This window comes from Stegastes partitus, unplaced genomic scaffold, assembly GCF_000690725.1.
Source record: "Stegastes partitus isolate 25-593 unplaced genomic scaffold, Stegastes_partitus-1.0.2 Scaffold68, whole genome shotgun sequence".
In the NCBI taxonomy this organism is placed as follows: Eukaryota; Metazoa; Chordata; class Actinopteri; family Pomacentridae; genus Stegastes; species Stegastes partitus.
This window is the reverse complement of record NW_007577799.1, coordinates 792,256-805,352: the sequence shown is the minus strand read 5'-3', so window position 1 is coordinate 805,352 and position 13,097 is coordinate 792,256. Positions and strand designations below refer to the sequence as shown.

Sequence of the window (13,097 nt, the reverse complement as noted above, 5' to 3'; positions counted from 1 at the left end):
CGTATGCGTCAGTGTGTGGAGGTAACCCAAAGGCAATTAAAATGTGCTCTGCGTAGAAAAAGCAAGTGAACGCCTTAACTCTAGATTGTGCGCTTGTGTGTATACGTGAAAGCAAACTGTGGGTGTGTGCTTGCTTGCCGAGCACACATCCACACATCCACTCTGACAGCCTTATCATGACGGGCAAGTGTTCTTAAGTGCTACTATCTGTGAAGGGAGGCAGCTGGAGGATTTGAGCAGAACCTTGTGTGGCAGTGTGGAACTCTTTCCGAGTAATGTTGCTGTTGAGTAATGCAAGCTGAGGACTAATGATTCATGAAGGATGAGGCTGCTGGGATTCCTGTCTAGATTGTTTCATAGTTTTATTATAAACACATTTACAACATGTTTACTAGGTTTTAATTGGTGTTCTTTTATACCTCACTTAAGCAAAATTGCTTCAGCAGTCTTTCCATTCAGAGCAATATTCAGTATACACACATTTTGATCCTTCATTGTATCTAATGGACTTTATATTAAACTATTATTAAAAATGAACAGTTTTTCTTCCACGCCACCACAGTGTTAGCAAATTATATCAAAAGTTTATTTTATTTCATTAGTTGTACTTAAAGAATTTTCATACTCCCATGAAACATAAACAGTGACACTGTTGCACAAACTATAGGAGCAAACCATGTTTTTCTTTCCCACTATCCGTCTGTGAGTGCTAAGTAAAGAACGTGGGTATGCGTGTGGATTTCACTGAGAACGGTAGATGACGCTGTCTGTTGATTTAAGCTGTGTGGCAGTTGAGAGTGTTGTAGTGAATTTAAAATGTCTCGCAGGCTCGCTGTTAAAAGAGAAGCGCTGCTTCGCCGGGTGTAGTGTTGTGGCATTGCAGCCGAGAGTGTGCAATGTTGTGGAATAATGCTGTGCTTATTAAATCTCTCCCTCCTGTCTATCAGCTCTCTGAGTGTCTCATACAAAGTTTCCGTTCCCTCTCTCGGCTCTCTCCCTCTCTTTCTCTGTTACCAACTGCAATTTAACACAGTGTCACAGTGTTTACTGCTGTTACCCTCTTGTATTTCCTTAAGGCACGTGGAAGCACAGCTCCCTTCCTTCTGGTTATCATTCTCCTTTATGAGCATTTTTGTTTGTGTGTTTGTGTGCACGTATAGTACTTTGTGTCAAGCTCTACAGCACTCTCTGTCTGCATCAGTCAAATTTAGCTTTTGCATGCAGCACAATCACACCTGCAATTACTGTGTGATTGGGTTTCAAGAACCAGTTCCAAATTGGTAAAAACTGTGAATTTGTTAACAAACATGCTTTTTGATTCCACTTAGAAGGGCTGGACACGTATGAGTCAACATGTATATACAGTTTAGAATATAATTGCCAATAGTTGGTGCTTGGAAAGCTGGCAAAAGACATTAATAATACAGCAAAACCAGACTTCATCTGGCAGAATGACTTATGTTCTGCAGCGTGTTATTAAAATGAAGTGAATCCAGTTTTGCAGTCATAGTAATACTGTCATAGAACCAGCTCTTACTAGTTTAAAATGAAATGAAAAACAGCAAATGACATCTGTGGTGGCATAAGTTACGTGAAGATATTGGATAAGGAACTGAAATATTTAACATATCTTGGTTCCTGTTCTTCATATGACAAGTATTTGAACCACTGATCAAAAACTGGAATTAAAAATAATGGCCGTGTTTCATTAGCTTAGTGAGCTGAAAACTCCTAAAGTCTTTAGTTTTTTTTTTATTTCAGCTGACCTTCACTCAAAGGTGGCAGCAAGCAAGATGTGTTATAGCCCAATTAAGCCACTTTGTATCCAAATTCACATCACTTCTCCCCCGACTGAATTGCTCTCAAAGTATTTATTGCAGCAGTTGTACCACAAATCAAATGAACCCGCATGACTTACCCTTTTCCAACGTTGCCGGTTTCCCGTCGGTGCAACAAAGTGTTGGCGAGAAAAGATCGTTTGAAATATACATCACATTTAATCATAGTTACAACCTGCATGCAGCTGTGGGTCCCTATCCACACCTATTACTCTTGTTTGAATTACTCATGGGCTTGTCATTGCATAGGTATTTTATTATCTAGATATGTTAATATCTATGCAATTATATGCTAATATCATTTCACAAGAAAACGTGGAATTATAAAAGCAAAATTATAATTATCTATAATTGTACCTGCTAAAGTGATAATTTTATGAAGACAAATCAAACTTCTGCAAAGTAATATCTTCACTAATTTCTACAACCGTTTTTACATTCCTGCTTCTCGGTTGAATAAGTCACAGAGTCCCTGTTGCTTTATATCATATACCCACTGTATATGAAAACAAACAGCAGAACTTAGTCTTTCCATTGATACTAGTTGTACTGACATTTGCCTGGTTTGCAACCTCTGCAAGTGGGTTCCTGTACATTTTAGTGAATAGGTTAGTCTAATTTCTTATGCACAAAATACAGATTTTTTCAAAATTTCTGAGTCACCAGTCTAAGCCCCACTATCATGGTTCTGATGTTGCCAGATTTCAGACAATCTCTGCTGCACAATTATGGAAAGATATCTCTACTGCACAAGTTACAGTATGTATTGCTAGCCCTTATGACGACCAAGATAAGAACTTTAAAGTAAAGGCAGTGAAATTACCCTGAAAATAGCCCAGGGCTCGCACTGTTACAAAGGGATTGTAGAAAGTAACCACTTATTTGATCATTTATCACAACAGAAACATGCAGCATGGACAAATCAGAAATCATGACCACTGAGCTTTGATTACACTAAATCTTTATGATTTATTCCCACAAAGTTTGTAGCAGTGAATGCAACCAAAAATTACTGAAAGAAAAGGAAACATGGATAGTGTTAAGCAAGTGACATAATTCAGGGGACGTGGGTGGGCAGCTGAAAAGATAAAATAATAGTGCATGTAGCAGTTATTAGCCTTAAAACGGAGAAAGTATTTTGAAAAGAAAGAAGTCTCTTTATTTCAAGTAGATTTATTCCATTGAAGTGATTACATTTCTTCTAATGTAATTTATAACTGGTGAGACTTTTTCTGCATTCATGCCCACCCTCTCCTTTATTATTGCACCATTGCATTACAGCGATTAGCTGTTATATAGTAATTACTTTCAACTAAAAAGCAAAAATGCAAGACAAGCTGTATCCTAAGGGAAAGATAAACACCAATCATGCTGACACAGACAAGAAGAAATAAACTATTGGAGACAGGCTAAAAGTTTATATTGATTCCTGTGAGTAGATCATAAGATCAGATCCTGAATGCTGTAAATGTAATGTTTCAACAATATTTATCAAAGAGAAAGGCATCTGGCAAACATCCCTTAAACATCTTCTGTCAAAGCCTTACTGTTCACGTTGTGTGTTGGTGAAACATAAATGAAGAAGATTTTCGTGCTCTGAAAACTTTCAAAACCAGCGCGTTAACAAATTTTAACTAAACATTTCGATACAATGGTGTCAAAGATGATTATGGTGTGGTTTGATTGATGCTTTTGGTGCTGGTGTCGGCACTCTAACTCAAAAATTTAGACCAGAAGTGAGAGGATGGTGGCCTGTAAGCACTGCTGAAGCATCCAACCACTGAATCCACACCAGCTTTGACCTTCCAGTGGTCACCACGCGTGAGAAACGCCCTGTCAGCAGCACATTTCCTGGAGAGCAGCCGGCCAAACTGCATAACAGGCCAACTGATTGAAGAAATACATTGAGCTAAAATAATAATAATTGTAAAATTAAGCAACTACTTTTAATTAACACCCCTGCATTGCTCCTACTCTTGGTCCTGTTTATAGTCATCCTAATGCCACATAACTATGATTATTTTTTCCTTGGTTCAATGGCACAGTATTAGTCACTGCATATATTATAAGAGAATGGCGCTCCAGAAATAGGCTACTTTGTTCCGAATCAAAATTGCTTCAACCAATCAGTTTATGAAGGCTATTTCAGGAAATAACCACCTCTGGATTACAATCTCAGCCAACCAGGCAGACACAAAATGTATTCACTCATTCCTCTAATCCTCAACAAACTTGTGTTCACATGAAGGCACATAAATATTTTAGCCACAAAGTGTGCAGTGATGCCCAAAGTGCACATGCAAACACATTCGCTCCAATTACGAAGTTTGGATATGTGGAATAGCAAACAGTCTAAGTGGGACAAATGCAGAACAAGAAAACTACCCCAGACAGCCAGTCTAATGGTGGAGATGAAGTCAGATGAAAGAATCTATATGTATCAGTTAGTCTGTCCATGTCTACATTGATCACACAGCAGGCGGCTCAATATTTGTCTCGAGCTTTCTCATTCCGCCTGTCTGTTTCTTTCCACATTTCTTTGTCTTTTTCTCTCCGTTCAGGCCCCCATCAATCACTGATCAATTGACAGCCATCAAGAGAATTGGAAAAAAAACAAAAAAAACATCTTGTTTGTACATTTGCATGAATGTGTATGAGCGTGTTTGTACGTGTAGTTGTGTATGTGTCGACAAGATGATCTGTTTGAGAATTAAAGGACAGTTATGTGAGCGTGTAGTACTCTGTAAACTGTTTCAGATTTGAAAATAATTGGCCTTGGCTGACTGACAACTGAAATGACATTTAGAAGTTTTAGGAGTTTTACTTTATCGTGGAAGTTGCCTTCAGTAGAGTAAATGCCTTTTATGTGTTTTACAAGCACTGAGATAAAGACGTCGTACATTGTGAGTGCCTTTTTGGAACGACTGTCTCGATTTGGTGCAAATGAATAGTTCAAGGTGGTAACTAGGTGTGAATCTGAAGAAATGTTGGTATTTTGCAAAGCGCTTGGGAAGAGCTATACTGTAATGTGTCATAGATTTAAAAATGCTTTTTGTTCTTGTATGCGTTTGTTAACATTTTCATCTTTGTCTTGCAGTTCAGCAGATGAACAGTTTCGCTGGAACTCTCAAGGTAAGCTTTACCTCTAATGTACAAATACATACACATGCATTTCATGTTTTTATTTTAATTTTCTTATTAAAACCCAGATTGATTGTGTACATTAGCCAGAATTTTAGCTGGATCTGATAACTCTGGCAGCAACATATACACATCTTAAGTTGAAGGATAAGATTTATGGCGCCAACACCTACAAGGCCTGTTTCAATTTGTGTCTGACTGACATCCCAGGACAAGAGTGTGTCAAGATGCATTTGGAATTTATACCTGCAGCCCAGTAATGTATGAGGAGAGGCACCCAACCACATACCCAGATGATTGCACACATGTCCACCAGTCACATTGGTTACACACTTATCAGTTTGTCACACCAAGGCCACCGTTAGTGTTGGTGGTCAGCGTTAATCTGCATGTGTAAAGACCACAAGTATACGCTCTTTGCCTTTTATTCCCCCTCACTCATCTGTTGTACATACACACAAATTCTCAGATATACCTACACACACTTAACAGTGAGTCAACTACACTTTTTTTTAACAACTTCATTGCCAGTCAGGCAGCTTCCAGGACAAACTTTTCTGGGCTCTTTCCAGCATATAATCAAAATGTCCTACAGCTCATAACCAGGTCATAATGTGTAGGGCTTTACGGAGTGTGAGAGTAGAGGATTGAGGTTACTGCCTCATTCCCGCTTTCCTTTCCTTCTCCGTCTAACTCTGCGTCTTTGTGTCCGTCTGTCACCCTTTTTCTCCTGTGCAGCTGATGGACAGAAGGATATTGAGGATGAGTTGACCACAGGTTTGGAGTTGGTGGATTCCTGCATTCGCTCCCTCCAGGAATCAGGAATACTTGATAGCGGGGAACGTAAGTTTCCGCATAAATGTGTGTGTGTGTGTTTGAGGAGGACACGGCGGATGTAATCTAATGATATCTGGTGTCTGTTTGAATTCCAATCGTTTCAGTTCATGTTCACTCAGAGTGAAGCAGAACTAAAATACAATTTCAGTCTAGGAGAATAAAAGCACGGAGCAAATGTCATTTGAGATTAAAATTTGTATGTTTATTCACATGTGCATTTCAAGGATTTGATTTGCTTGTAGGAAATTAGTTTATTTTTCAGAATTTTAACAGGCAATACATCAAAATCAAGGTCTGCTTCACTTTTCAGGCACTACAGCAAATTAAAACTAACTCGTTTCTACCTCAACAGGAACGTGCACCTCAGTTTTAATTGTTATGCACAGTCACTCATTAAAGAGAGTGACTGTGGGGAAAAGAATATCCAGACAGTCTTAATAAAAACTACAACTGCAGCTGGTTTACATATTGAGGGCTTTTGCTGAAAGAAAAGGAGGAAATGTACTCTTATTAGTCCCTCAGCCCATTAGATATGGCACATAAGTGCAGCAATTCCCTTTGTTAACTTTGAGTTCTCACTCAGATTTCATTTCTACTTACAGTAAGCAAGTTGAGTCGAGGGAGGATTTTGTTCCAGATTAGGCGTGAAGTATGCAGTACAGCTAAGCATATACTAATTATGTAAAGTAAGCATATTGAGTATATTAAGTTCGAAATGCATTTTCTAAGAAGCAAGTTGCAGTTTGGCATTGAAAGGATATCATTGCTGATTAAGTCGCAATTCAAAACCGAGAACTTTAAGGCGTTATTTATACCAGAAGTGCTCTTCCCTGAGCAGATGAAAATCTCTCGACTGTTTTCATGTGGAGACAGATAACAGTCGAGCACACCATGTTGCCCCTTGAGTTTTCGCCAACAACTGTCTCAAGTAGCATTCATAAGTAGCGCTTCCACCCCGTGGTCCCTGGATTCGGATAAACAATTCAAACAATGATTGAGAGGCGGTCTGTGTGTAAGGTCTTGCTAAATGTGCTTGGCATTTTCTTTGCAGGTCATTGGTTTTGGAACACTGCATTCCCATTTCGCTTATTGTCTGCTGACCTTTTTGATAGTTGATATTGCTGTAATAGATGGCATTTTAAGAGCTCACATTGTGCTTGATGCTCGAAGCATTGCTACGTGAGGACATACATGTTAAACACTAAGCATGTCATTCCGAGTATGAGTAGAAAAGGGCCGGCTGGTGTGGAGCACCCATGTAATGTTACGCATGCACGCACAAACACACAGTTATGAATGACGGCAAAAAAGCTGGACAGGACAAACCAGAGAAAAGCCGGTCTTAGAATATTTACCTCAATTGCTGCTGCTGGTTTGCATTGATAAGAAAGAGATTGCCTTTTCAAGCACATGCTGAACCGTCTGGAAGACATGTCAGATAATTAGATTCTTATCTTGCTTCTAGGAAGTGCCTGAGTCACTCCTGTCCAAATAGATGGCACTCTCATTGTGAGCAGTCTTGTTCCACACCCAGCTGTTTCTCCCATTTTGCGAATGGGCTTCTACAAAAGCGCCACAATGTGTTGGTCGAGATAAATTCAGCATAGCCTTCAGTGTGAATGTGTGTGTGAGTGTGATTTTCCTCCAAAAGGCAGCACTACAAATACCTAAGCAGTAAATACATACTATAGAGACACATCCCTGTCTTCTCTGAGAGGTTGCACTAGCCTTTTTGCTTTCAGCTAATATAGTAGTTGTTTAGATGCCAGCGTAGAGCAACATGACACATATATAAGTGTACAGAGACACACAAATGCTAAAAAAAGATATTTTTATGAAATTTACCTGTCAAACCAGCTACTGTGGGACTTTGGTATATTGTACTTCCTTAAAGTCTTCAAACCTATAACCTTTGTGTGTTTATGTCAGGTGCACAAGTGTACATATTTCATAGACTAAGAATATAATGCTCATAAGCTGACTGAGATTCTGAAATATTCATATTTTCCATGTCAGAACTGAGACTCTTAGGGCTCAGTAAAGACATAAAGGAACTTTAAGCCTTACTATTGACTGTGTTTTTACCCTCTCACACATACTCACACAATTAGTACACACATACTGCACACGCACACACTCGCCGTCACACAAGGACAAGCGCATGAACTCATTCATAGATGTTAACCATTTCACCACCGGCCAACCAGATAACTTTGCGATCTTCAGACCATCCAGCGCCACCGCACTTTGCATCGCATGAACGAAACACAGAAATAAACACACGACCATTTTTGTCACACAGCAGCACACAATGTAACAAACACCAAGGCTGAGTGATGATGAGTTTGGGAGCTCCCACTCAGTCTGCGTAACACAAAGTGCTGTTTAATAATTCATAAAAAGCAAGGGATGAATCGAGATGAGAAAAGACAAGTCTTTTGTGAAGGCGAGAAGCAGAGGAGTTGATCTTGGTTCACAGCGCACAGACTCACAGGGAGGAAAGGATTCTGGGGGAAGACGGGGAGCGAGATAGAGAGTGCAAGCAAATAGATATGGGAGAGGAATAATAAGGGGCCATTGTTTTTTAGAGTGAAAAAAGTCAGTGAGCTCAGGGGAAGACACTTATCATAGACTTTGTAGGGACATATCCATGATATTTAAGCATTTGAAATTAGGAAAGTAAGAAATAGAGAGAGATTCTACTTAAGAATGCTTAATCTGTGAAATGTAATAACACACTTGTTATGCACTTGAAATTTGTATTCAGAGAGCGGCAGAGAGTAAAAATAGAAAATTAATAAAATATTCATACAGCAGTCTGTGAACAGGTCACAGACCTCACTATTCTTCAATAAAACCCAACCACACATACAGATAGTCCGTATAATCACTTACACGCACACACGCACACACACTGCTGATTACTGAGTGGCTTGTAACAGTTCCCCTCGGTTCACCGCATCCCTCCATACACAGTTTAGAAGACAGTCCATCTTAAAAACTGCCTTATGATGTTCTTATTCACGATCAATATAAACTTCATGTGCGCAGCATGAGAATCAGAGAGACGGGATTATTATTTGATGACACAGCAGCGATTGCATCAGGTGGTAGAAGCCACGCTACTCTAAAACGGGGTGAGATAGTCACGTGTGTGTGTGTGTGTGTGTGTGTGTGTGTGTTTGTGCAGCAGATTTAGTTCACGTAGTTCTCTACACTTTACTGGTGCGTAGGATAATAAAATGTATTCAAAGTGGTTCAAGCCATATATCCTACAAAGCTCAATGAACTTCTACAGAAATAATATTATGCTTATTAATTCATCCCAAAGTAGACCGTTTTTATTTATCTCAGGGTCAAGTGAGGTTTTGTTGGAGCCAGCAGCACCAGGTAAGAATGAACATGTTTGGGGAGGAAACGTTTAAGTTGGTAGGTGTTTCATCCATTACAACTTTCTTCTTTTCAGCCCTCCTCCTCCCATCCTCTCTATCTCCCTGCTCCTCCTCCTCCTCCTATTCTCTCTGTTCCTCTGTTTCTCCCTTCCTCTGCTAATAAATTATGTATGCCATCTCCAACTCACGGAGTGCTGCACTGCTGCACTATCTGCTCTAAATTGCTGTTCTCTCTCTCTCTTTCTCTCTCTCTCTCTCTCTGTCTTCCCCATTTCACTCTTCGCCTCTCAATCTCTCCCCTTCACGCCCCCTCTCTTTCTCACTCTTAATCTCTCTCACTCTCCATCTCTCTCACACAAACTCAACTCAACCTCCCTCCCCCCCCCCATCCCTCCAACTCAACCGTACACCACTCTTGTCTCAATTGGTAGGACCGGCTCTTCTTTCCCAGAGTTCCTTGCAGCTCAACTCCACCCCGGAGGCTTCGCTCCAGTACTCTGCCAGCTACCATAGCAACCAGACCCTCGCCCTTAGCGACAGCATCTCTGCAGCAACTCCTCAGCGTAGCGGGCAGGTTGGAGGAGCCGTGCACAGCTACAACCAGGTAGGAAATACTGCTGCATGTGGATAATGGTAATGAGGACGCGAGTGTTGATGATGATTAAAGTGTCAGACGAAAATTCGACCGCCAGCCAGTTGTGTAAACTTGAGCGTGGGTTCTTTTCAAACTTTCACTTTGTAGTTGGCTGATGGCCAGAAAATATTGGCATCAGAGGATTTTTGACTGTGAAGGTTACTGACTTGAAAAGAGTTCTCCACTGTTTATAAGTAGAGCATTGTACTCGTTTGCTTATGCAAACTTGTAAGGACTCCTGTAGTGCTAGTATGTGCTGTATATGATGTTTTTCTCATTCCTTGTTGCTCCGCTTTTCTTACACAGACTGAGCGAACATCGCCCTTCTTTTTCCTCTACTGCCTTTTTTTTTCATGCACTATCTTGCATACCGCTTCTCCAGCTACATGTAACTCTGACTCTCAGTGCTCTCACCGAACGTGGATTCATATGACATCCTTGTTGATTTGATCCATGTATATTAACATATTTATACAGAATCACAGTTTTTCATTAGCCCTGCTGAAGAGGTTTAGACCAGTCACTACAACTGGCTTTTTTTAAGCAACCGAGAAGAAGACAGGTAATCAGATACTCATCACCAAAATGAGGAGACAATCAAATACACACAGATGAATCTCAGCAAGCGTCTCGTTTATGAAGGCTTGAGAAATAAAGCTCGATACAAAGTCACATATTAATCACAGCAGTGTGCTGATAGATAGAATACCCACCAAATTACTTTACAGCCTACAGCAGCCAATTATTTCCAATTTTCATGTCCTCGACGTATCAATGGTAATACCCATGCTGCAAACACACATGCTTCCACACACGCATGCACTGCACTTTCAAACAGACACCCACACATCTGCCTAATCAGTGAGCAGCTGCAGTGCTTCATTAAAAGATATTGCCAGTGTCTGGGACAAATGTTCCATTTGTGATAGATGATTATGAATGGAAAGTGAGAGGAAATGTTTTAGATCAATAACTATAAACCAGATAATTATTTAACAAGGATCACACCTCACTGTGAGCATCTTTCATGTGGCTTTGCACGTACTCGCACGTGTTTTCAGCGAGGTTTTCAGTTCAAAAGTGAAAGGATGTTTGTTGTGTCGTGTTAGTGTCTCATTTGACGTGTGCGAAGAAGTGCACACATGCATATCTGAGTTTCTCGTTTGCTTTCGTGCATGTGTCTTTCGGAAGAGAAAGGTGAAGGAGGTTTTATCTGTCTTTGTAAACACATTTATTCATTTCCCCCCCTTACAGTCACACCGGAGCGCATTTCAGACCTGGTTTCAGATAAAGCTCAGATTCCTTCCCTTAATAATAAGAAATACAGGAGGAAAAGACAGAAAGAAAAATTGATGGACAGGGATATAGATGGATGGACAGATAAGGAAAAAAGGAACGTTCAATCTTTCTGCAGTGTTCCTGTCCTCTTTTTTCCCCCCCTCCCATCTTCCTTCCCTGTCCTCTCTGCTCACCATCTCTGTCCATGTGAGCGTGTGTGTGTGTGTGTGTGTGTGTGTGTGTGTGTGCGCTTCTCCTCTCTGATGTTTTTGGCTTGTCAGTGTAATGGGGCTAGTGCTGTCAGCAGGGCTTGTTGCTCATGAATAGCTTTATGCATGCCAGTGCTGTGAGAAAGGCAGGTGCAGCTTGCATGCATGTGCAGCACATGCATGTGTTTGTCCATGTGTTTGCAGGCTTGTGCAGTTAAGAGTGCATACGTGCATTTCCACATGGGGGCAGTTTTTACATGCACTCCTTCCCCCATGTGTGGATGTGGATGCATTTAAAGTTTGCACAAGTGACTTTCTCAAGGAGAGCGAGAGAGAAAGTGAAGGGTCTAGCATGTTGCTGCTCTTTTGTAGGATATTTATAACCCTGAGAGGCCATGCTTTAATAATGCATGGATACATGGCACCTCAAACATCCCAGTGTTTTACTGGGGGAAAAAAGAAGCGGCACTGCAAGATGACAGAGTCGGATCGAGAAAGTGCTCCTTCCTCACAGAATTTGCCAGGCTTTCTATCTGTTGGTTAACTCAGCCAACAAATCGTCTTTCACTAATGTATTTATTCACCCATGTATTTATGTATCCATTCATCTATTAATTCATCCACTCATGTGCCTCGCCTTGCATTTTGATCGTCGTAACACGTCTGTAGCATTAAACACAAGCAAGTAACATAAACCATTAAGAGGATTCTTAAACTCAGCTCAGTGGCCTTCATCTCATCAGCCTTAGATCTCCCACTTGGCTTCATAACCCACTAAATTAACACAGGGGACTTACAGAGATGATTTTACAGTGTTCTGCATATTGGCTCATATCCTGATTAAGATCAGGCTCTCTGGCTGTTTATAGCCACTTTTAATAATCTGTTCCCTAGTAACCCTCTTTCCAAACAAACAGCTCAAGTGACCTTGTGTACATAAAACATTTTTTTCATATGCACTTGTCATAGGGTTCCTTAACACCTCCAAACTCAAACGTCCTTTTTAATGCCTGCAACTAATTGCAGTAATCCTCAGTAAGCTGTAGCTTGAGCTATAGGTAAGGTTTTTTAGGATGCATTTAAGACACCATGTAGCATTTTGGATGCTGCTGCAGTTGAATGCATGATCTCTTGTGATTTATATGTGTTCAGTACACAAGTGATCAGTTATTGAGATATGAGTTAAATGCACTGGTCGGAGAATGATTCTAGGTGTTAATGGCACCAGGTTTCCTCCAGAGGAAATGCTAAAATTATTGTTGCCTTTTTGCCATGGAAGACATAAATACTCTTGGTTGTTTGGGACGGGTTGGCATATAAATAGTGACTTGTTTATGGGAGTTGTTGTAATATATCGAGCAGCTGAGGCTGCTGCCGAGACTTCTGAGAACTTATTCACATGTTCACATCTTGAGGCGTAATTTAGAAAGGAAATACGAGCAAAGTCATTGGTATTAGAAAGAAGAGAGAAATGAATGCTGTTTATTTCTTTGACAATGTAAAACCTCCATTTTTGCCAACCTCTGTTAATTTCGCCATTTTTGATGTCTGTTTTTATGCTCAGAGAGTTTGACTATACCAATGATTTCTCCATTAAATTTGCCATTCTGGGATTGTTGGTTTGAAAGTCAAATTCCCCCTGTTCTTTGTAGTTGAGTCAGGTTACTGCTTCCATCAGGATTGACTCCTTCTTTGTTGAGATCAGGGCGGCGGTAGAAACTCAAGGTCAAATGCTATACTGTACGCTATCGTGAGGACTTCCACGTAT

At 40.4% G+C, this 13,097-nt stretch overlaps 1 protein-coding gene across 3 annotated transcripts in view; it reads left to right on the top strand.

The window, feature by feature from the left end:
- Positions 1-13,097, top strand: part of ctnnd2a (catenin (cadherin-associated protein), delta 2a) — a 272,067-nt gene that overhangs the window by 118,058 nt on the left and 140,912 nt on the right. For all 3 annotated transcript variants that reach the window (XM_008276295.1, XM_008276293.1, XM_008276294.1), the window contains 3 exons: positions 4,936-4,970; positions 5,718-5,822; positions 9,640-9,812. In XM_008276295.1, coding sequence (XP_008274517.1) covers positions 4,936-4,970; positions 5,718-5,822; positions 9,640-9,812 — 313 coding nt within the window. The remainder of the gene's footprint in view (positions 1-4,935; positions 4,971-5,717; positions 5,823-9,639; positions 9,813-13,097) is intronic.